The 22,167-nt window shown below is 43.3% G+C and overlaps 1 protein-coding gene across 4 annotated transcripts in view; it reads right to left on the reverse strand.

The window, feature by feature from the left end:
- LOC134358107 (palmitoyltransferase ZDHHC3) overlaps window positions 1–22,167 on the reverse strand; it is a 117,971-nt gene that overhangs the window by 17,472 nt on the left and 78,332 nt on the right. For 3 of the 4 annotated variants that reach the window (XM_063070101.1, XM_063070100.1, XM_063070103.1), the window contains one exon: window positions 19,733–19,863. In XM_063070101.1, coding sequence (XP_062926171.1) covers window positions 19,733–19,863 — 131 coding nt within the window. Of the gene's footprint in view, window positions 1–6,152; window positions 6,325–19,732; window positions 19,864–22,167 lie in introns of those variants that run through there. The other variant, XM_063070102.1, reaches the window with a different exon arrangement.

The following is a 22,167-nucleotide window of genomic DNA, read 5'->3' on the forward strand; positions in this document are numbered from 1 at the left end:
GCCCCCTCTGCACAAATCCTCAGTTGGTTTAACGAGGCTTCATTTTCAATCACCCAGAAAAACATGAAAACTGCTTTTCGATTCAATGGAACATTGAGGTTTAGTGGTTCAGCTCCCTGTAAGGCTTTATAAGGCATTGAACAGACTGCGCCTGGAGTTTTGGGCCCCTCATAGCAGAAGCAATGTGCTGGCATTGTTGAGGGTCTAAAGGAGGTTCATGAGAATGAAGGGGTTAATTTTTACGGTGCATTTAATGGCTCTGTACTCACTGGAGTTGATATGGGCCTGTATTCACTGGAGTTTAGAAGAATGATAGGGGATCTCACTAACACCTACTGAAGATTTTTGATAGAGTAAATGTGTAGAGGATACAGGACAGTCTAAGAACACAGGGCATAGCCTCAGAACATGTCCTTTAGAACAGAGAGGAAGAGAAATTTCTTTAGCTAGAGGATCATAAACTGGAATTCATTGCAACAGATGGCTGTGGAGGCCAAGTCATTAAAAATCAGCCATGATGGAATGGCAGAGCAGACTGCATAGGCTAAGTGGCCTAATTCTGCTGCTGTCTTATGGCCTTATGAAGTGAGGAATTCGTGACAGAATAGATTAGTGCTGATTCACTGGATAAGTATTTCCCCATCAGTAATCCCCAGTGATTGTGCCTGGCTTCCAAAGATTTCTAAAGATCCAAGTGTCTGAACCACCAGACAGGCAGCATCATGAAACATCTTAGTTCTCATATGGAGTGCATTCCCACATATGAAATCCAAATCTGGTGTACTACCCAGGCTACGACTAGATGGGGGAAAGATATTTATATAGGAGAGCCTGGAAGGTTAATTCTGGGATCACTCTCAGCTGTAGGAAGCAGTGAACTCACATTTTAAAGTCACCCCAATTTAAAATATCATTCAACATGCCAAACGGTAATCTTACCCTCTGGCGGTTCTTCATTTCAAGGAAGCTTCCTTTCCATTCAAACTCTGGATTCTGAGCTGACCTATGAGAAGGTGATGTGATGTTCTTGATGCAGCAGCTCCAACCTCCACATGCCTCTCCTCCACTTTGAGCAGGCCCTTGGTCAGGATCCCCCAGGACTCAGTCACAGGCCCCCCCCACCCAGCCAAAGGAGACTTTGCATTATTTCCTTCTGCTCATAGGAATCTCCTTCCATCAGAGCTCAGAACAAGGTACATAGTTGAAGAGAAAAGAGTAAGGAATCTTCAATTTTGGGCACGTTGACCATAGAGGAGAGAGGAGACACTGATGTGGTTTTAGTAGATTTGGAAGATTTGTTTCAAACTGATATTGATACACTGCCAGTGCTTCAGGTAGTTCAAGTTTCAGAAGTCTAGGAGGGCAAGAACCACCACTGCCTTGTTGACCTTAAGTACAGTGCAAAATTTGACACTTTTAGCAAGTCTTATGCAGGCCCTTCGGCCAACATGTCCATGCTGTCCATCATACCCACCTACCAGCTCTTTGTTCCAAGTCTTCAGTGGCTCAACAATTCAAGTGCTATGTTTCTTAAATTGCATGAGGGTTCCTCTTTCCATCCTGCAACTAGTGTCAATTTAGCCAGTGCCTTCCAAAGCCCAAGCAAAATAATTGCACAGATTCCTTCCAAACCTCTTACCCCTCACCTTAAACCCATTCCTTCTGGTTTTAGACACCTCAGTTATGGGGAACCTTTCCACTATCTACACCATCCACCTCTCTCCTCACCCTTCTCCACTGCAAGGAATATAAGCTGTCGTTCATAACTGAAACACACTTATCCCAGGCAATTTTATGGTAAATCCCCTTCATGATCCAAGTCTATCCTGAGCAAACCTCATCACTGAAGTCTGCCTTCAGTAGGAGTTGGGTTGCAAGTTACAACTCCTCCCTTGGAAACTTGGAGGGTCAGACATCCTGAGCCGATAGTCTGGTCCTGGACATTTCATAATTTACTGGCATAATTTACATATTACTATTTAACTATTTATGGTTCTATTACTATTTATTATTTATGGTGCAACTGTAACGAAAACCAATTTCCCCCGGGATCAATAAAGTATGACTATACATGTCTATACACAGTACACATGGTTAAAAGAATAATGATAGAATAATTTTTGAGCAATGGTGTAACACAGATAACACCAACAGTTAGTGGTGTTACTGATAGGCTGATGGAAGGGCTAAAATCATAGCAACTTTTAAGAGGTATTTTGACAGATACTTGAACTGGCAGGAAATGGAAGAATATAAACCATGTGTAGGCAGATGGGATTAGTTTAAATTAGCATCATGGTCAGCATAGACAAGGAGGGCCAACGGGCCTGTTCCTGTGGTGATTGAGACGAGGGCAGTGTTGTACAGCAGGGAGAACTCTTCTGCATAATTTTAAGCATCTGTTTCTTTGAACCAACTGATTCTGTGAATAAGTGTAAGGCTCCAATCTTATTCAGTTCAGTGAATTTGTTGATGGTCATTGGAGCTGCTTCCCTGCACATACACTGTACAACTGAATGATAGCAGAGAGAGAGGAATCTTGTCTTTGGACTGGTTGAATAGGTTCCAACTTGTCCTATTGATGAGCTCAACTCCACTGGAATCCGGTGTGATGTGCTGCTCTACAGCAAGGAAGTGCTGGGTCAGTGACCCAATTTCCCTCACAGTGACCCGCACTGGGTTGGGTGTGTTGTGGACCTTTTGGTTACAAACACGATTGCCATCATGCCATCACAGCCCAGACGCAAGAGGCCAAAACTTCAGAAGGGCACCCTCTGGGTCTTGGGACTAATGGATTCAAAGGCCTGAGGCAGCCTCACATATATTTACTACAGTTCCTTGGAGGTGATACACAACGACTGCATCCACTGTGCCTCCGAATGGAGGAATTCCATACCGCTGTTCCATCACTATGAGGTGTTCCTAGGAACACCTACAAGTCAGCAAAATTAAAGAGCTCTGATAATGACAAGATCTCTCCCTGACCATTCAATGTCAAATGAGCATGAACAATTTAAGAAGCACTGGTATACAGCTATAGGTTAGCTGTACAAAACCCGATTCAAACTTTAGTGCAATACCAATACCCTTTTGAAGAACGATCCATTTCTACTGCACTCTCCCTGCCACACTCTGATCATGATCTTTTTGAGCTGGTTGAGCTCGACTACTAATATGGATCAAGTACTTTCAAATGGCATCACCACGAATTTCAGAAAATCAATCCTCAAAAATTCTCCCAGAAATCTAGATATTTTCTTACTCAAAGACATATCTGCTTCAATATCAAAGCATCAAGATTAAGCAATCCATCATTGACCTTTAATTCTAGTTGGTAGTCAATCCAATATTTAAATGCAAACACTGCACAGAATCTTTGTAAAATGTTTTATTTGGTTATTTTCACACAGTACTCAGATTGCATCCAAAGTCAATGTTTAAGACAAACATGAAACAGAATTTTTCCAAATCCCAGGTTAAATATGCATATTTAAAATGTATTTCAGAGTTGGCCCCAGCATACGCAGGACATATGGTTACCAGATATAATGATATTTTTGGCAAAGTTGTAATCTAAACAAAACCAACAACTTACATCTTCTAGCCTAATGTGAACTATTCTGTAGACTACAGAACGTTACCTTTCCGGACTCCAGCATTGCAAAACATGTTTCACAACTAACAATTTAAGCCTATCTTTTTAAATACATAATTACTCATTTTTAGAGCCTATGAACCACATTATAAACCCATTTCTGGAATTCCAAAACTAAGACAACTTGAGTTTCTTAAAAATGTCTTTCTCCTTAAAAAAAAACTCCCAATCTTTGCTAGACACAGATTATCTTGCATTTGTACAAAACTAAATTTATCCATTACTCACTAAAACAAATGAGTTTTCCTTTCATCCTTAAGAATATTTTCACCTTGTTTGACCTCTCCAAAAGATACTCACATACTGTATAACAGTTGCCTTGACACAGCTCCCCTTCCTGCTTCAGTATACCCCACAGGGTGTTACCAGGCAAACTGCACCCTATCCAGTGTTCATCAAGGGCATTCACAGCACAACTTTACCCTTTCCCATCCAGCACCAAAAGCAAAACCTTGTGTAACCACTGGCACTCTGGCTGACGTTACATAACTCACCCAATAGAAGATATCACTGATCACTCTGGCTCAGTACTAAGCTTTGCAAAGAGATTCAGACCCTGCCACTAGCAAACTCATTGTTAAGGAGCAAATTTGAGAGATTCAATGTTCTCCTTCATTCCTTGGTTTTACTTCCCTTATGCCTTGATAACTATCAATTTAACTTTTAATGATTTATGAATGTAAAGAATAAAACATTGAAAAAGACTCAGAAGTATCTCAGCAAAAGGTAAATTTCATTCTCCACCACAGCAGCCTGCTCCCTCAGTACCAGCCCCATCCGGTCCCAGAGGAGAGAACACAGCTGACAGCTGGAACTATCAGGAGCTAAGTGAAACCCAACCCCAAGGTGAAGTGTTGGAAATCACCTCACCAACTTCCCTCACCCTGAAACCAAAACTTATTTCTGAAAACACACCAGAGACATAGACGATGCCAATTGAACAACTCCTGTGGATGTTGACTGACAGTAAATTTTCACACACCGACAGCAGCAGATCATTCATGGTAATAAGGGGATCAAGACCAGTCTAAACTGCATGTGGAAGAAACTTTAGAGTAGAATAGGAGTCTGAACACTAGAGAAGTACAACAATTTAAACCTTTTAAAATCTTGATGTTATGACGTTCTTGAACGGAACATTTATTTTCCTGCAGCATTTGGAAGACAGCAATTATCTCCTGAAACTTAGAGCAAATCAAACTGAGCACCCCATGAGGGGTGGGGAGAGCTGTTAACAACAAGAATTCTGACAACATTTTCCTGGCTATGCTCAGTAACAGAATAGTCAATAGGCCAGATAAAACAAGTTCACAATTATTTGTCCAAATTTGTAATACTAAGATACAAAAGTAATGCACTAACAATCTGATATTTGTGGCCATGTGATACAGCTTTGGCACTTAACAGGTGACTGCTTGTTACAATTCATCCTCATCATCAAAAATTGTTTGTTATTGTCAAAATATTAAATCAACTTTAATACAGCACGGAATAGGCCCTTTCAGCCTTTGAGCTATGCTACCCAGCAAACCCAATTTAATCCTAGCCTAACCACAGGATAATTTGCAATGACCAATTAACTTACCAACTGATAAATCTTTGAACTGTGGGAAGAAACTGGAGCATCTGGAAAAAGCCTACATGGCCACAGGGAGAACATACAAACTTCTTAAAGGCAGAGGTAGGAATCGAACCCTGATCGCTGGTACTGTAAAGCATTGTGCTCCCCATGGTGAAAAGGCTTCTGACCAGTGTGCACTTCCAACTCCAACAACTTCTGACTTTAGATTGGAGCACTGACAATCTTTGCTCAACAAGGTCTCTGCTCCTTTAGCATTACACAGCTCACACAAAGCCAGAAGGCAGAGGCACAGTTTCCCTTCCACTCTGGATCACTAGTAGTAAGAACAATCCGGACTGAAACAAACAGAACTACAAAGAGCTCAGGTTCTCAAAGGCTCTGGATAAATTATATGCTATAAAATCCATTATTGGTAAATAATGGGGCATTTCTTATTATGGTTTGGGGTAGGCTCAGCAACATTCAGTAAGTACTCGCTGAAGAAAGATCAGTTCAGACTTTATCAACTGTTACACATCCAAAGGATATAAACCAATAAGGTGGCAAGTCCCAGAAGTAACTGTCACATCCTATTATGACAAGTCCCTGAAATTTCAGAATCCTTAAAACTTTTATTTCACTTGAATTGCTTAAATTTTCTTTATTTTGATAACTACATCTACAGTCTTCAGAAACCTGCTTTACATTATCCTTGCAGCACAGAATAGGTGAGGTGGTTTGGGACTGATCTATTGTTTCACTGAACAGAGAAGACTCCAGTACATTGAACAATGGAGTGGACTTATTCATCATTCAAGCATTCCTAAAATGTTAAGCCACCAGAAAGGATACAATATTGTGGGTAACTTATCAAGTAAGTTACAATTGATACTTTTTTAAAGTTTCTTTCAGGTAACCAGTTTGAATTGGATTGCTGGCTTAGGATGACTCAGACCACATATTGGTAAGGATCTACCTTCCCTTGATCAGGAGTTGCAAATGGACTTAGCCATTCTATTGAAAATGGATGACCGAACACTGCTTTCATATTCATCCATTTTGTTTTTTTAGCCCATCTTCTCTCTTCCTTTTTCAACTGCTCTATTCCCTGGAAACAGAAATAGAACAGCTTCAATCAGGCAGGTCAAAGTTAGAGAGGAGGACTCACTTGTACCCCATTTCAAAGAACATCATGCACAGAATCAGATTACTGATATTTTGTTTTACCATTGGATTAGGTTTTCAATTTAAACAAGTATTTAAGGTAACAATTTTCTCCATTTTCATTGCCAACTGCCAGAGTGCTGTGGCAAACACCTCTTCAGAAGCTGCACACTGCGATGTAGGCAGACTTCAGTCCACACCTCTCCCGTTCAGAGGACGAGGACTGGATGCTCAGCACAGGAAGGGGACAACTAAACCTTGTTTTACCACGAGACAGTACAGCAGGGCACTGAGATGCTATGCCATCAATCCAACCATTGATTCCAATTTTAGCTCTGAAGCATATATCTGTAAAGTTATCACCACGTAGCATGGAAGCAGACCCTTAGGTTCAGATCACACTGACCACGAGCCACTCCTTTACATTATCAGACATTACTATGCATCTCTTTATTTTCCCCATGCTAATGAATAGTTGTATGAAACACTGAAAAATACAGAAGACCAGAAAGGAAAAAAGCCAACCATAGCCTAACATGATCCAATCAGAACAGCTAGGATTTGAGGTTGTCCCATTAGCAATTTGGTGGTAAACTGGCAATTGCATAATCGACAGACATAGGCCGTATATTTCTAAACACCAGAGGTTCTGCATGTGCTGGAAATCCAGAGCGACATACTTAAAATGGAGGAACTCAGTAGATCAGGCAGTAGCTTTGGAGAGAAATAAACAGCTGATGTTTCAGGCTGAGAGAGACCATTCACCCTGAGTTCCTCCAGCATATTTTTGATGTTGAACTTGCAGTTATACAGATTTACCCAAGTCAACAACTTATAGCAATTTTAATGCAGGAAAATTATGGTACAGCTGCATCCCAGCTTCAAAATCCTGATCTTACAGGCAGTGTGGAGTTTACATATTCACCTTGTAATTGTGTGGGGTTCCTCCCCTACCCCAAAGATGTACAGATTGGTTGGTTAACTGGCCATTGTAAATTATCCTAGTGCATAGTTAAGTGGTAGTATCTGGGAGTTAATGAGAATGTGGGGCAATAAAAAAGGGGATTAATATAGGCTTGGAGTGAATGGTTGGTGGGCTGAGTCATAATTGTACAGCCACGCTGACTCCTTTACCCATTTATAACAAGCCCTCTTGACCACATTAGCACCATATCTTGCAGATTTAAGTGCCCGTATAAATGTTTCTTAAACATAGCAATTGTATCTGATTCCACCACCTCTGCAGCACACTCCACATACCAATCGTGAAAAAAATGCTCTTAATTAATACCCTTCAGATTCCCTGTTGTTTTTGAATTGGGGGGAAAAGAATCTAATTATCTACCCTATATTTCCTCCTAATGTTACATTCTAGCAGATCACCCTCAAACTCCTTTACCTCAGGGAAAAGATGTCCAGCTTATCCAATCCCTCCCCATAACTGAAGTCTCCCAATCTAGTCAACAACCTGGCGAATCTCCTCTGCACCCTCTCTGGCACAACCACATCTAGAATGACACACAATACTCTTGAATGTGGCCCAACTTAGACTTTGTAAAATTGCAACATGACATTGAAACTCATGTTCCACTGTATGTCTTGACCTGTGAAGGCAAGCATATCATTACTTTTAGGAAATATTAGACTTTGTGTCTCTGTTCATCACCATTCCTTTGGTCCATTTAGTGTATGCATCCTAATCGTATTTGATTTTTCAAAACTTCGCACTATTTGGGGTTAAATTCAGATATCAATACGTCAACCCAACTTTCTAACTGGTCTAAATCTGTCTGTACCCTTGGACAACCTTCCTTGCTATTCACAACGCCACTACAAAATGTGTGTCATTCTCAAACTTACTAATCATTACTACATTCACATCCAAGTCATTAACACACATCACAAACAGCGAAAGACCCTGTCATGACCACAGTGGTACACCACTGGTTATGGACTTCCAATCAGGAAAGTATGCTTCACCACTACCATCCGCTTCTTTCTATAAAGCCAGTTTTGAATCTAATTATCCAGCTCATTTTGAATCCCATGTGCCTTCTGGAGCAGCCTACCATGTGGGACTTTGTCAAAAGCCTCTCTAAAGTATATCTACCACTTTGCCGTCACCACTTTTTAGTTACTTCCTTTACAAACTCAAATTAGTGGAAAAGAATTTCCTCTGTACAAAGTCCTGCTGATCATGCGCTGCCTTTCCAAATGTCCATAAACTCTAAATCAGTGGGAGGGAAATTCTGAGGGTAAAGTTCACCTGGCTGATCCCGGCTGCCTTTCTTAGATCAAGGAACAATATTAACTATTCTCCAGTCTTTTGATAGATGTTGGATAGGATCTGGATTGTTTTAAATGTGTTTTTCCTTGTTAGTTTTAGCTTTCTGAACACTTGCTTATAAGTTTTAATAATCAACTGTTTGTAAACTTCCAGTAATGTGTAGTATATTTGGTTTTACACTTGCAGTTTTTTGTCCTCAAAGCCTAAATGTGACTCACGTCAGTACCTGTTCAGCTAAACTGATTCAGTGTAAAAGAAAAGCACATGATCAAGCTTGTTACTGCTTTACTTGTTGTTTTTGGTACAGGGCTGATTATGTGTGACCTATACTATAATGAACATCTAAACACAAGACTTACACCTCATTCTTGACTTCCAAGGAACCTTCTTGATAACACCATTTCCAAATGTAACATACCCCATCTGTGGCTAACAAAGTTGGAAAAAACCTTGATCAGACCTTCAGCAGCCCATCTCTTGCTTTTCATAACAATCCGGAACAAATGTCATCTGGTCGTTGGGATCTACCCTCCTTTATTCCTTCCAAAGCATCCAACACTTCCATTTCCTTGCGGTGTTACACTTCAGACTATCAATATAGACCAAAAAGTACTGTCTTACGACCTCACATCCCCTAAACCAACACACGAATTACTCTTTTGGTCCATAAGGGAACCCACTCTCTCCCTGGCTCCCCTCTTGCTTCTAACATGCCTACAGAATGCCTTGGGATTCTCCTTGAACTTGTCTGTCAGGGTATTTCCATTGTTCCTTATGCTCCCCTAACTTTTTTCCTAAGTACTCTTCTATATCCTCCAATAAGAAAAAATAACAAAGCCAAAATAAGTTATTAAGTCAGTCAAAGCGTGTTCTAACTGAAGATTTTAAAGGAGGGACACAGTTTTAGGAAGAAAATTACAGACTTTAGAGCATGGCAGTAGGGAAAAGGCAAGACAACTATAGATATTGGGGGGGGGGTGGGCGGCGGCAATACAGTGGAATATTTAAATACAGGAACTTTACCCAAGTTAAGTGTTTGATAGATAAACTAAAAGTGCTGTTGAGCTGGGAGGAAAGGGAGGAGTCTACATGGCCATGGGGAGTGGGCTGAGTGATGACTGAAGTCTGCTGCTGTTCACACTGCTGACTCACGACTGTTCTCTGCCAGATTCAGCTCAAACCGCATCAGCTTCACTGATGATACAACAGTGGTTGGTTTCACCAGCAACGATGAGCCAGCACACAGAGAGGAGGTAGAGGGGCTCATCAAATGATGTGAGAACTCCCACCCGAGTCTCAATGTGGAGATGATTGTGGACTTCAGGAAGGCACAAGTCAATCACTCTCCACTGCACATTGATGGCTCTGCCATGGAGAGGATGAAGGGCACAAAGTTCCTAGGTGTGGATATAATGGACGATCTAACCTAGACCCACAACTCCTCACTGGTCAAGTTTGAACAGCAGCACCTACACTTTCTGAAGAGACTGAAGTGTGCAAGGCTCCCTGCCCCCATTCTAACAACATCCTACAGGAGCACCCTGGAGGGCCCTATCTGGCTGCGTCATCGTGTGGTACATGAGCTGCACAGCATCGGACCGCAAGACCCCACAGAGGAACGCTGTGGCCTCCCAGTAAATGTCATGAATAGGGGGTGGGGGTGGAAGTGTTGCAGATGAAGGTCCCCAAGCTTCATTGAGGATCCTTATCACATATCCCACAATCTCTTTAAACCACTATCGTCAGAAAGGAGGTATGGAAGCATTAGGAGTAGGGCTGCCAGGCTGTGTAATAGTTTCTTCCTTCAGGCTGTGAAACTAATCAATACCCTGCTACCACTGAGGTCTCATCACTGGGGCAGGGAGCTGTCTACCCTTTACTTGTGCTGCGCCTCACTACGTGATTTTTCAATTATATTTATTAGCTTATTTATAGTATAATACTCTTGTTTATGTGCTGTGTGATACATGTTGTGTTGGTCTGGAAGAATGTTATTTCATTTGGTTGTATGTACACATGTACAGTTAGATGACAATAAACTTGTTTGTATCTGGCGGAGTTTGAGTGAGGGTAGTGACAAATTTGAAAAGGGAAGGATGAATACCAACTAGCAAGATAGCCAGTGAATTAGTGTGAATAGGATGAAGATGGTAGGAAGTGGGTTTCATGGACAAAGTGAGATTAGACAGACAATGTGTTGGGAGGGATGTGTTAGAGACAGATAGAAATGATGAGATATTGGTTTGCGCTGGATGGAGAAATTGTAAGAGGGTTTACATTGAGGATTCACATGGAAGATTGTTCTTGTATTTCAGCAAATCCAAGAGCAGCGACTAGGTCTGACATTGAACACCAGTACCTGATTGCTTAGTTAGAAGCAACGATGAATGGTCAAAGCAATTAATTTAATGACATATAAATGGGAACTATAACAGAGGGACAACCAAGGAGGGACAGAGGAAGTTAGGCAAAGACAAAAAGTGCAAAGGAGGGGAGAAATTGTTGCACCCCTAGTGATGATCTTTGCATCCTCGAGGGCCACAGGAGCAGTACTGGATGATGGGAGGCGGCAAATGCTATTCCTTTATTCAAGAAAGGGAGTAGGGATAACCCTGGGAATTATAGACCAGTGAGTGGTGGGAAAATTATGGGAGGGGATTCTTAGACACAGTAGTTAAGAGCATTTGGAGAAACATGGTCTGATTGGGGATAGTCAGCACGGCTTTGTGAGGGGCAGGTCATGCCTCATGAGTCTGACTGAATTCTTTGAGGATGTGACAAAACACATTTATGAAGGTAGAGCAGTGGATGTGGTGTATTTGCATTTTAATAAGGCATTTGAAAAGGTGCCCCATGGTAGGCCCACTCAGAAAGTCATGCTGCATGGTTTCCAGGGAAAACTGGCTGTGTGGATACAGAATTAGCTTGCACAGAGAAGGCAGATGGAGCATGCTCTGCCCCCAGGTGGGTGACCAGTGGTGTTCCACAGCGATCCATTCTGGAAGCCCAGCTCTCCTATTTGCCATTTTCTAAATGATTTGGACAAGAAAGTAGAAGGGTGGATTAGTAAGTTTACAGATGACACGAAGGCTCATTGTGAGCAATTAGAGGCATCTTGAGGCCCATGTCTATATATCCTCCAAACTTGCCAGGCAGATTGATAGGGTTGTTAAGAAGGCGTATGGTGTGTTAGTCTTCATTAGTCAGGGGACTGACTTCAAGAGCCACAAGGTAATGGCACAGCTCAGTAAAACACAAGTTAGCCCAACTGAAAATATTGTGTCCTTTCTGGTTGCTTCATCACAGGAAGGATGTGGAAGCGTGAGGGAGGATGTCGAGGAGACTTACCAGGATGCTGCCTGGGCTAGAAGACAAGTCTTATGAAGATGGATCAGGTGATCTAGGGCGTTTCTCTTTGGAGATAAGAGGAGGAGGATGAGAAATTACTTGATAGAGGTGTAAAGATAAAAGTCATTAATAGACTGGATAGCCAGGGACTTTTCCCCAGAGCAGAAATGGCTTATGCAAGAGGGCATAATTTTAAGGTGACTGGAGGAAAGTAAAGGGGATATCAGTAGCAAGTTCTTTGCTCAGAGAGTGGCGGGTGCTTGGAATGCCCTGTCAGGGGTGGTGGCAAAGGCATTTGAGAAACTCTCAGATAGGAACATGCATGAGAGAAAAATAAAGGCTTATGTAACTGGGAGGGGTTAGATTGTTCACGAAGTTGGAAGGCTGGCACAACACTATGGGCCAAAGGACCTGTTCAGTGCTGTAACGTTCTATGTTGCGAGGGGTGAAACTGAGCGCCGTGCTGGCTAACAACACTATGGGCCAAAGGACCTGTTTAGTGCTGTAACGTTCTATGTTGCGAGGCGTGAAACTGAGCACCGTGCTGGCTACAGAAGCTCTGTAAAACAAAGGGCCAAAACTTGGATAAAACGGATTTACTCAGAGGTGACAGAGAAGGCAGTACGATAAAAGTAATGAGCGTAACGTGAAGTAACAGTAACACCCTTACCAACTATAATACAAATGAAGTGGTGAGCCTAAGTGGGTGGCCATAAGTATGGCAAAGGGAATTTCTTTGTGGAAAGAGGCTTGGAGAGGAGAGGATTGCAGGAAAATTAAGAATGACAGAATTGGAGTGCAGGCACAGGAAGTAACAATGCTGGCTGAAAGAATGTCAGGATGGACATCCTTCCTCCAGAAACAGGGAGAGAGGCTTGCATGTTTGCCAGAGGGTGGAACAAAGTGGCTATTCACAAAAGCCCACTGTAAGTGAAAATTTATTTCAAGTGTCTAATACAGATGATCGCAGCCGAGCATGTAACAAGTGGAATAAATAAAAGGGAACAAAAGATGTGGGACACTTGAACTTTCAACGGGGGAATGAAATGCCACATCTCCCAGTTTGCAAATGACACCAGCTGGACAGAGGTGTGGATGTTGGGAATAAGTTGGAGGAGTGGGTGGGGAGCTTGCGCTGTGAGAAGGATGCAAATGGAAAGAGGGCTGAATGTGATTGAGACAACTGGGTAAGGGGGCACATGCATATCTGATGCAGTTTTGGCCTATCAAAAGCAAAATCTGAATGGTGACAGACTGTGAAAGGCAAAGGTACAATAAGAACTGGGTGTCCTTGTACACCACTCTCTGAGAGCAAGTGTTACAGTTAGAAAAAGTTCACCAGGATGTTGCCTGAATTAGACAATATTAACTTGGAGAGGCGAGACAAACTTGGATTTTTTTTCCCTCTGGAGTGTCAGTAGCTGATGAATGGCTTGATGGAAGCATATAAAGTTGAGAGATACACGAAGTCTATTCCCCAGGCGGAAATGTCAAATACTAGAGGCCATGGACTTAAGTGGAGAGGGAGGAAGTTTAAAGAATTATGGGGCAAGTTTGTTTTGACATGGGGAGTGTTAGGTGCCTGGAATGCAGATCTGATAAGTGGTGATGGAGGCCTTCACACAGACACATGAAGAGTCAAGGAATGATGGATTATAGAGACAGGTGCACTGTAATTGTTCAGATTGACATGATGGTCAGCACAGATACGTTGGGCTGAGGAGCTTTCTCTATGTCCAACCTCCATTGCAAAAGAATTTGAGAACAGGAGCAGGGATTCCTGCTTATTGAGACTCCATATGGAATTTTGGGTGCAGTTCTAGTTCCTTTACCTGAGGAAGAATGCTCTTGCTCTTCAGTCCATCACATCTGTGCCAAGCAAAATACCAAATTAAACTAAACCTGTCTGCCTGCAGCTGATCCATATTCAGCAAATCCCTGCCTGCTCATGTGCCCGTCTAAATGGCTGTTAAATGTTGTTATTGTATTGGCTCCACCATCTTCCCTGGCAACGCCCCCATGTTTAAAAACCTTGTCCCCAAACATCTCCTTTCAGCTTCCCTCCTCAGCTTAACATTGCGCTTTCTAGTGGTTTGATATTTCTACTCTGAAAGAGACCTGACTTCCTTCTCTATTTATATGTCTCGGAATTTTATAGAATTCTATGAAGTCTTCTCAGCCTTTGCATCCCAGAGAAAACAACTCAAGTCTCTCCAACCTCTCCTGAATAAGCCCATAAGACAGGAGCAGAATTAGCTTTTTCAGCTCAGTCTGCTCTGCTGTTCCATAATGGCTGATTTATTATCCCTCTCAAACCCCATTCTGCTGCTTTCTCCTCATAACCTCTGGCGCCCTTAAATTAGATTAGATAACTTTCTAATCTAGGCATAATCCTTGTGAACCTCCTTTGCAACCTCTCCATAACCTCCACATCTTTTCTGCAATGGGATGACCAGAACTGAACACAAGATTCCAGATGCTGCCTAATCAAAGTGTTATATAGCTGCACGTGACTTCATTTTTATACTCAATGAAGGCGAGCATGCATGCACCTTTACCACCAAACCTCTCTGTGCTACCAGTTTAAAAGAACTATAAGATCCCACTGTATACCAAGAGTGTACTGCTACTCAGTGTACCCTTGCCGTTTGCCCTTCCAAACTGCAACACTTCACACTTACCGGATTAAACTATCTGCCATTTCTCCACACATCTGTAACTGATTTGAATCCCACTATATCCTTTACCATTCTTTTACGTTATCCAAAACTCCAATTTTGGCAGACTTACTCACCAGCTCATTTATATATTGATATGCAGTACAGTGAAGATGCAATGGAAGATAGAGTTTCTGAAACTACACTGGAACATTGTACCTGAACCAGAATTCGAAAATGCAAGTCAAAACTGCAGACAAAAATCAGAAATTAAAACTGAAAATGACAGATAATTCAATTGAAACATTAACTATTTCTCTTTTCACAGATGCTACCCAATATACTTAGTTACCAGCATTTTAATTCTGCTTAAATCATATACAAAAGTATTTGTTAGGAATAGATCTATTATTTCATCTCGACTAGCCAAAAGCATCACGATGCCTTACACAGCCGAGGAACCAGGATCCAGCTAATCACTGGGAAAGACCATCAGCAAATCTCTGATTAAAAGCAGATGGTAAGGAAAAAAACTTCAAAAGTAAGATGCTCATAACATAGAAACATAGAAACCTACAGCGCAATACAGGCCCTTCGACCCACAAAGCTGTGCTGAACATATCCTTACCTAAGAAATCCCCTAAGGTTACCCATAGCACTCTATATTTCTAAGCTGCATGTACCTGCCCTAGAGACTCTTAAAAGACCCTATCGTATCTGCCTCCACCACCGTCACTGGCAGCCCATTCCACGCACTCACCACTCTCTGCTTAAAAAACTTATCCCTGACACCACCACCCCCGCCGTACCTACTTCCAAGCACCTTAAAACCTGCGCCCTCTTGTGCTTGCTATTTCAGCCCTGGAAAAAGCCTCTGACTATCCATACAATCAATGACTCTCATCATCTTATACACCTCTATCAGGTCACCTCTCATCCTCTGTCGTTCCAAGGAGAAAAGGTTGAATTCACTCAACCTATTCTCATAAGGCATGTTCCCCAATCCAGGCAACATCCTTGTAAATCTCCTCTGCACCCTTTCTATAGTATCCATATCCTTTCTGTAGTGAGGTGACCAGAACTGAGCACAGTACTCCAAGTGGGGTCTGACCAGGGTCCTATATAGCTGCAACATTACCTCTCGGCTCTAAACTCAATCCCACGATTGATGAAGGCCAATGCACCATATGCTTTCTTAACCACAGAGTCAACCTGCACAGCAGCTTTGAGTGTCCTATGGACTATGACCCCAAGATCCCTCTGATCCTCCACACTGCCAGGAGTCTTACCATTAATACTATATTCTGCCATCATATTTGACCTACCAAAATGAACCACCTCCCACTTATCTGGGTTGAACACCATCTGCTACTTCTCAGTCCAGTTTTGCATCCTATCAATGTCCCTCTGTAACTTATGACAGCCCTCCACGCTATCCACAACACCTCCAACCTTTGTGTCACCAGAAAACTTACAAACCCATCCCTCCACTTCCTCATCCAGCTCATTTATAAAAATTATGAAGAGTAGTGGTCCTAGAACAGATTCCTGAGGCACACCACTGGTCACCGACCTCCATGCAGAATATGACCCGTCTACAACCTCTCTTTGCCTTCTGTGGGCAAGCCAGTTCTGGGTCCACAAAGCAATGTCCCCTTGGATCCCATGCCTCCTTATTTTCTCAATAAGCCTTGCATGGGGTACCTTATCAAATGCCTTATCAAATCCATATACACTACATCTACTGCTCTATCTTCAATGTGTTTAGACACTTCCTCAAAAAATTCAATCAGGCTCGTATGGAACGACCTGCCCGAGACAAAGCCATGCTGACTATTCCTAATCTTATTATGTCTCTCCAAATGTTCGTAAATCCTGCCTCTCAGAATCTTCTCCATCAACTTACCAACCACTGAGGTAAGATTCACTGGTCTATAATTTCCTGGGCTATCTCTACTCCCTTTCTTGAATAAAGGAACAACATTTGCAACCCTCCAATTGTCCTGAACCTCTCTCGCCCCCATTGATGATGCAAAGATCATCGCCAGAGGCTCAGCAATCTCCTCTCTCACCTACAACAGTAGCCTGGGGTATATCTCATCTGGTCCCGGCGACTTATCCAACTTGATGCTTCCAAAAGCTACTGTATATCCCCTTCCTTAATATCTACATGCTCAAGTTTTTCAGTGCGCTGTAAGTCATCCCTACAATCGCCAGGATCCTTTTCCGTAGTGAATACTGAAGCAAAGTATTCGTTAAGTACCTCTGCTATCTCCTCTGGTTCCATACACACTTTACCACTGTCACACTTGATTGGTCCTATTCCCTTACGTCTTATCCTCTTGCTCTTTACAAAACTTGTAGAATGCCTTGGGGTTTTCCTTAATCCTGGCCGTCAAGGTCTTCTCATGGCCCCTTCTGGCTCTCCTAATTTCTTTCTTTAGCTCCTTCCTGCTAGCCTTATAATCTTCTAGATCTCTATCATTACCTAGTTTTTTGAACCTTTTGTAAGCTCTTCTTTTCTCCTTGACTAGATTTACAACAGCCTTTGTACACCATGGTTCCAGTATACTATCATCCTTTCCCTGTCTCATTGGAACGTACCCATGCAGAACTCCACACAAATATCCCCTGAACATTCGCCACATTTCTTCTATACATTTCCCAGAGAACATCTGTTCCCAATTTATGCTTCCAAGTTCCTGCCTGATAGCCTCATATTTCCCCTTACTCCAGTTAAACGCTTTCCTTACTATCTCTTCTTTCAGTTGGTCCAGACGAAGGGTCTCGGCCTGAAACGTTGACTGTACCTCTTCCTAAAGATGCTGCCTGGCCTGCTGCATTCACCAGCAATTTTTATGTGTGTTGCTTTCCTAACTTGTCTGTTCCTATCCCTCTCCAGTGGTATGGTAAAGGAGATAAAATTGTGATCACTATCTCCAAAATCCACCAAGATTCTCCCACCAAGAGATCTGACACCTGACCAGGTTCATTTCCCAATACCAGATCAAGTACAGCCTCTCCTCTTGTAGGGTTATCTACATATTGTGTCAAGAAACCTTCCTGAACACAACTAACAAACTCCACCCCATCTAAACCCCTTGCTCTAGGGAGACGCCGATTGATATTTGGGAAATTAAAATCTCCCACCATGAGAAACCTGTCCAGAATCTGTCTCCCTATATGCTCCTTGATGTCTCTGTTACTATTGGGTGGTCTATGAAAAACACCCAGCAGAGTTATTGACCCTTCCTGTTCCTAACTTCCACCCACAGAGAGTCCGTAGACAATCCCTCCATGTCTTCCTCCTTTTCTGCAGCCGTGACACTATCTCTGATCAACAGTGCCATGCCCCCACCTCTTTTGCCTCCCTCCCTGTCCTTTCTGAAACATCTAAAACCCGGCACTCGAAGTAACCATTCTTGCCCCTGAGCCATCCAAGTCTCTGTAATGGCCACAACATCATAGCTCCAAGTACTGATCCACGCTCTAAGCTCATCCACATTGTTCATAATACTCCTCGCATTAAAATAGACACATCTCAAACCATCGGTCTGAGCGCGTCCCTTCTCCATCACCTGCCTATCCTCCCTCTCGCACTGTCTGCAAGCTTTCTCTATTTGTGAGCCAACCTCCTCTTCCATTTCTTCAGTTTGGTTCCCACCCACCAGCAATTCAAGTTTAATCAACCAATCAAAATCATCATGTTGCTGACAATCCATCAGTTCTTATAAAAATATCTTTAAGGTACACAGCTCCTCTAAATTTAATGCTACGACTGTCTAACTCTGTGTTGGATATGAAGATTAAATGTGAGAAGTGTCTCAGCAGTGCGAGTCTGAGACTGTAAAACTGCCGTACTCAGCACTGGTGTGAAATGTTACACAATGAGCAGAGTTACTGTAATGGCTGGCTATGACATTGGCAGAGAGTTGAAGCAGTTTTCTCCACAGATAGCGTGTGTGGACCCAGTAACTGAGTGAAATCACACCTCTCAGCTTGATGAAGCTATTTAAAATTATAACTTCATTAAGGTAATGAAAGAAAATGATGACGACACCAGAAAATGGCGGAGGTAGAAGATATGCCAAGCTGCAAGGCCACATCATCTGCTCCTCGTGCTCTCAGGACCCGTGTTGAGCTGTCATACTGCACAGTGAAGGGCACGGACGCAAGTTCAAGTGTAAAGATTGACAACTCAAAGTGCTCTCAACTTCCATACAGTTATACCAGGCGTGAACTATGAAACAAGGTCAGAGCTGTGCTCCTACATTCCAAGTGACAAATGTCATAAGATCCCGTGGCTCTAATTGGAGAGCAGCGGGGGATTTTGTTCAGTGCCCTGGGAAGTTTTCTTTTCTCAAAATCACCACTTTCTGCAGAGCCCATGTACAGATTGTTGTGGCGCTTACATAGAACATAGAATAGTACAGCACAGTACAGGCCTTTCGGCCCACAATGTTGTGCCGACTCTCAAACCCTGCCTTCCATATAACGCCCCACCTTAAATTCCTCCATATACCTGTCTAGTAGTCTCTTAAACTTCACTAGTGTATCTGCCTCCACCACTGACTCAGGCAGTGCATTCCACGCACCAACCACTCTCTGAGTAAAAAACCTTCCTCTACTATTCCCCTTGAACTTCCCACCCCGTACCTTAAAGCCATGTCCTCTTGTATTGAGCAGTGGTGCCCAGGGGAAGAGGCGCTGGCTATCCACTCTATCTATTCCTCTTATTATCTTGTACCAACAAAGTAGATTTCAAATTGATTGACAAAGCTATTATGTAGATGTTAAAGTACGAAGTAAATTCAAGTTTTCCGTTCCTCCTTATTTTCAGCATCTTAGCTAGTGAGCTGCTCCCACTCTGAGCCAAAGCTGTACTATAAATTACATGAGATCAAAGTTTTACTCATTTCTCAGTATTGGCCTTAACAGACCAGAACCTTCAGCAGCAGGTAAACGCAGGGATCTCCAGGACAGTTATATTTGAAAAAAAAATACTGTGTACAAAACAACTGGCATAGCAACAGACATGAAGTGAAAAGGCCAGTACTCACCGTCTCATCTGAGCAGATAGAATGTACTTGGGTGCCAAACATCACGGCAGTGAAGATAAGGAAGAGCAGTCCCTCAAAGCACAGAAGGATGAGCAGTATTACTGTGGATGGTGGTGAGAATGAACTGCATTCTAGGAGAGGAGATGGATAACAAATACACACCATCAATATCACATTGACCTGTACACGTTTGCACACTTTACTCAACAAAACATAGTCGGCTTTGGACACATTTCTGTAACTGAGGAAAAGACGTGACTAATAATTGAGAAATAATGACAATGCAGCCAATCCCCTCTGATGAGCTTTAAAAATTAACTTCCAGTTTTGGAAGAAGAATTACAAATCTTGATTTTCTTGTAAGAAGACTTAAAGACCACAAGATATGGGAGCAGGATTAGGCCATTCAGCCCATCAAGTCTGCTCCGCCATTTCATCATGGCTGATCCTGGATACCACTCAAACCCCAGACACCTGCCTTCTCTCCATCTCCTTTGATACCCTGACTGATCAGGAAACTATCAACTTCTGCCTTAAATATCCCCACAGATGGCCTCCACCACAGTCTGTGGTAGGCCATTCTACAGATTCACCACTCTCCAGCTAAAAATATTCCTCCTGAGCTCGTCAATTTCATCGACTTTACTTCAAACTTCCACCCAGCCCTCAAATTCACTTGGTCCATCTCGGACACTTCTCTCCCCTTTCTTGATCTCTCGGTCTCCATCTCCGGAGACAGACTGTCCACTGACATCTTCTACAAGCCCACTGGCTCTCATAACTACCTCGACTATACCTCTTCCCACCCCGCCACATGCAAAAATGCCATTCCCTTTTCCCGGTTCCTCCGTCTCCACCGCATCTGCTCCCAGGACGAGGCTTTCCATTCCAGGACATCTCAAATGTCCTCTTTCTTTAAGGATTGTGGTTTCCCTTCTGCCGTAATCAATGATGCCCTCACCCGCATCGCCTCCATTTCCCGCACCGGCCCTCACCCCATCCTCCCGTCACCACAACAGGGACAGAGTTCCCCTTGTCCTCACCTACCACCCCACTAGCCTCCGGATCCAGCACATTATCCTCCGCAACTTCCACCACCTTCAACAGGACCCCACCACTAAGCACATCTTGCCCTCTCTACCCCTCTCCGCTTTCCGCAGGGATCGTTCCCTCCGCGACTCCCTGATCCACACGTCCTTCCCCACGGATCTCCCACCCGGCACTTATCCCTGTAAGCGTAAATGCTACACCTGTCCCTACACCTCCTCTCTTGCCACCATTCAGGGCCCCAAACAGTCCTTCCAGGTGAGGCAACACTTCACTTGTGAGGCTGTTGGGGTCATCTATTGCATCTGGTGCTCCCGGTGCGGCCTCCTCTACATCGGTGAAACCCGACACAGATTGGGGGACCGTTTTGTCGAGCACCTCCACTCCGTCCACCACAACAGACAGGATCTCCCGATTGCCACCCACTTCAACTCTGCTTCACATTCCCATTCGGATATGGCCATACATGGCCTCCTCTTCTGCCATGATGAGGCTAAACTCAGGTTGGAGGAGCAACACCTCATATACCGTCTGGGTAGTCTCCAGCCCCTTGGTATGAACATTGAACTCTCCAACTTCCGGTAATTCCCTCCCCCTCCCTTTCCCCAACCCAGTTTCACTCTGCCCCCTCCCCCAGCTGCCTATCACCTCCCTCATGGTTCCACCTCCTTCTACTACCCATTGTGTTTTCCCCTATTCCTTCTTCACCTTTCCTGCCTATCACCTCCCTGCCTCACTTCCCCCACCCCTTTATCTTTCCCCTTACTGGTTTTTCACCTGGAACCTACCAGCCTTCTCCTTCCCATCCTCCCCCCACCTTCTTTATAGGGCCTCTGCCTCCTCCCTCTACAGTCCTGACGAAGGGTTCCGGCCCGAAACGTTGACTGTCCGTTTCCACGGATGCTGCCCAACCTGCTGAGTTCCTCCAGTGCGTTGTGAGTATTCCTCCTTACCTCTGTTCTAAAAGGTTGCCCCTCAATTCTGAGGCTGTGCCCTCAAATTCTGGATATCCCCACCATAGAAAACATCCTCCTCACATCCAACCCATCTAGTCCTTTCAACATTCGGTATCAATGAGATCACCATGCGGTCTTCTAAATTCCAGTGAGTACAGACCCAAGGCCGCCAAACACTCCTCATATGTTAACCCCTTCATTCCCGGAATCTTCCTTGTGCACCTCCTCTGGACTCTCTCCAATGACAACACATCCTTACTGAGATATGGGGCCCAAAACTTTTGGCAATACTCCCAAGTGCAGCCTTCCTAGTGCCTTTTAAAAATCTCAGCTGCTGCAATTGAAGAGAATGATAATGCAACAGTTAATAGCAAATAAGCCTTTGATTAAACAGCACAGTGATTAATGGTTTTATTTAATTGTCCAGATAAA

Source organism: Mobula hypostoma, chromosome 17 (genome assembly GCF_963921235.1).
Source record: "Mobula hypostoma chromosome 17, sMobHyp1.1, whole genome shotgun sequence".
Classification (NCBI taxonomy): Eukaryota; Metazoa; Chordata; class Chondrichthyes; order Myliobatiformes; family Myliobatidae; genus Mobula; species Mobula hypostoma.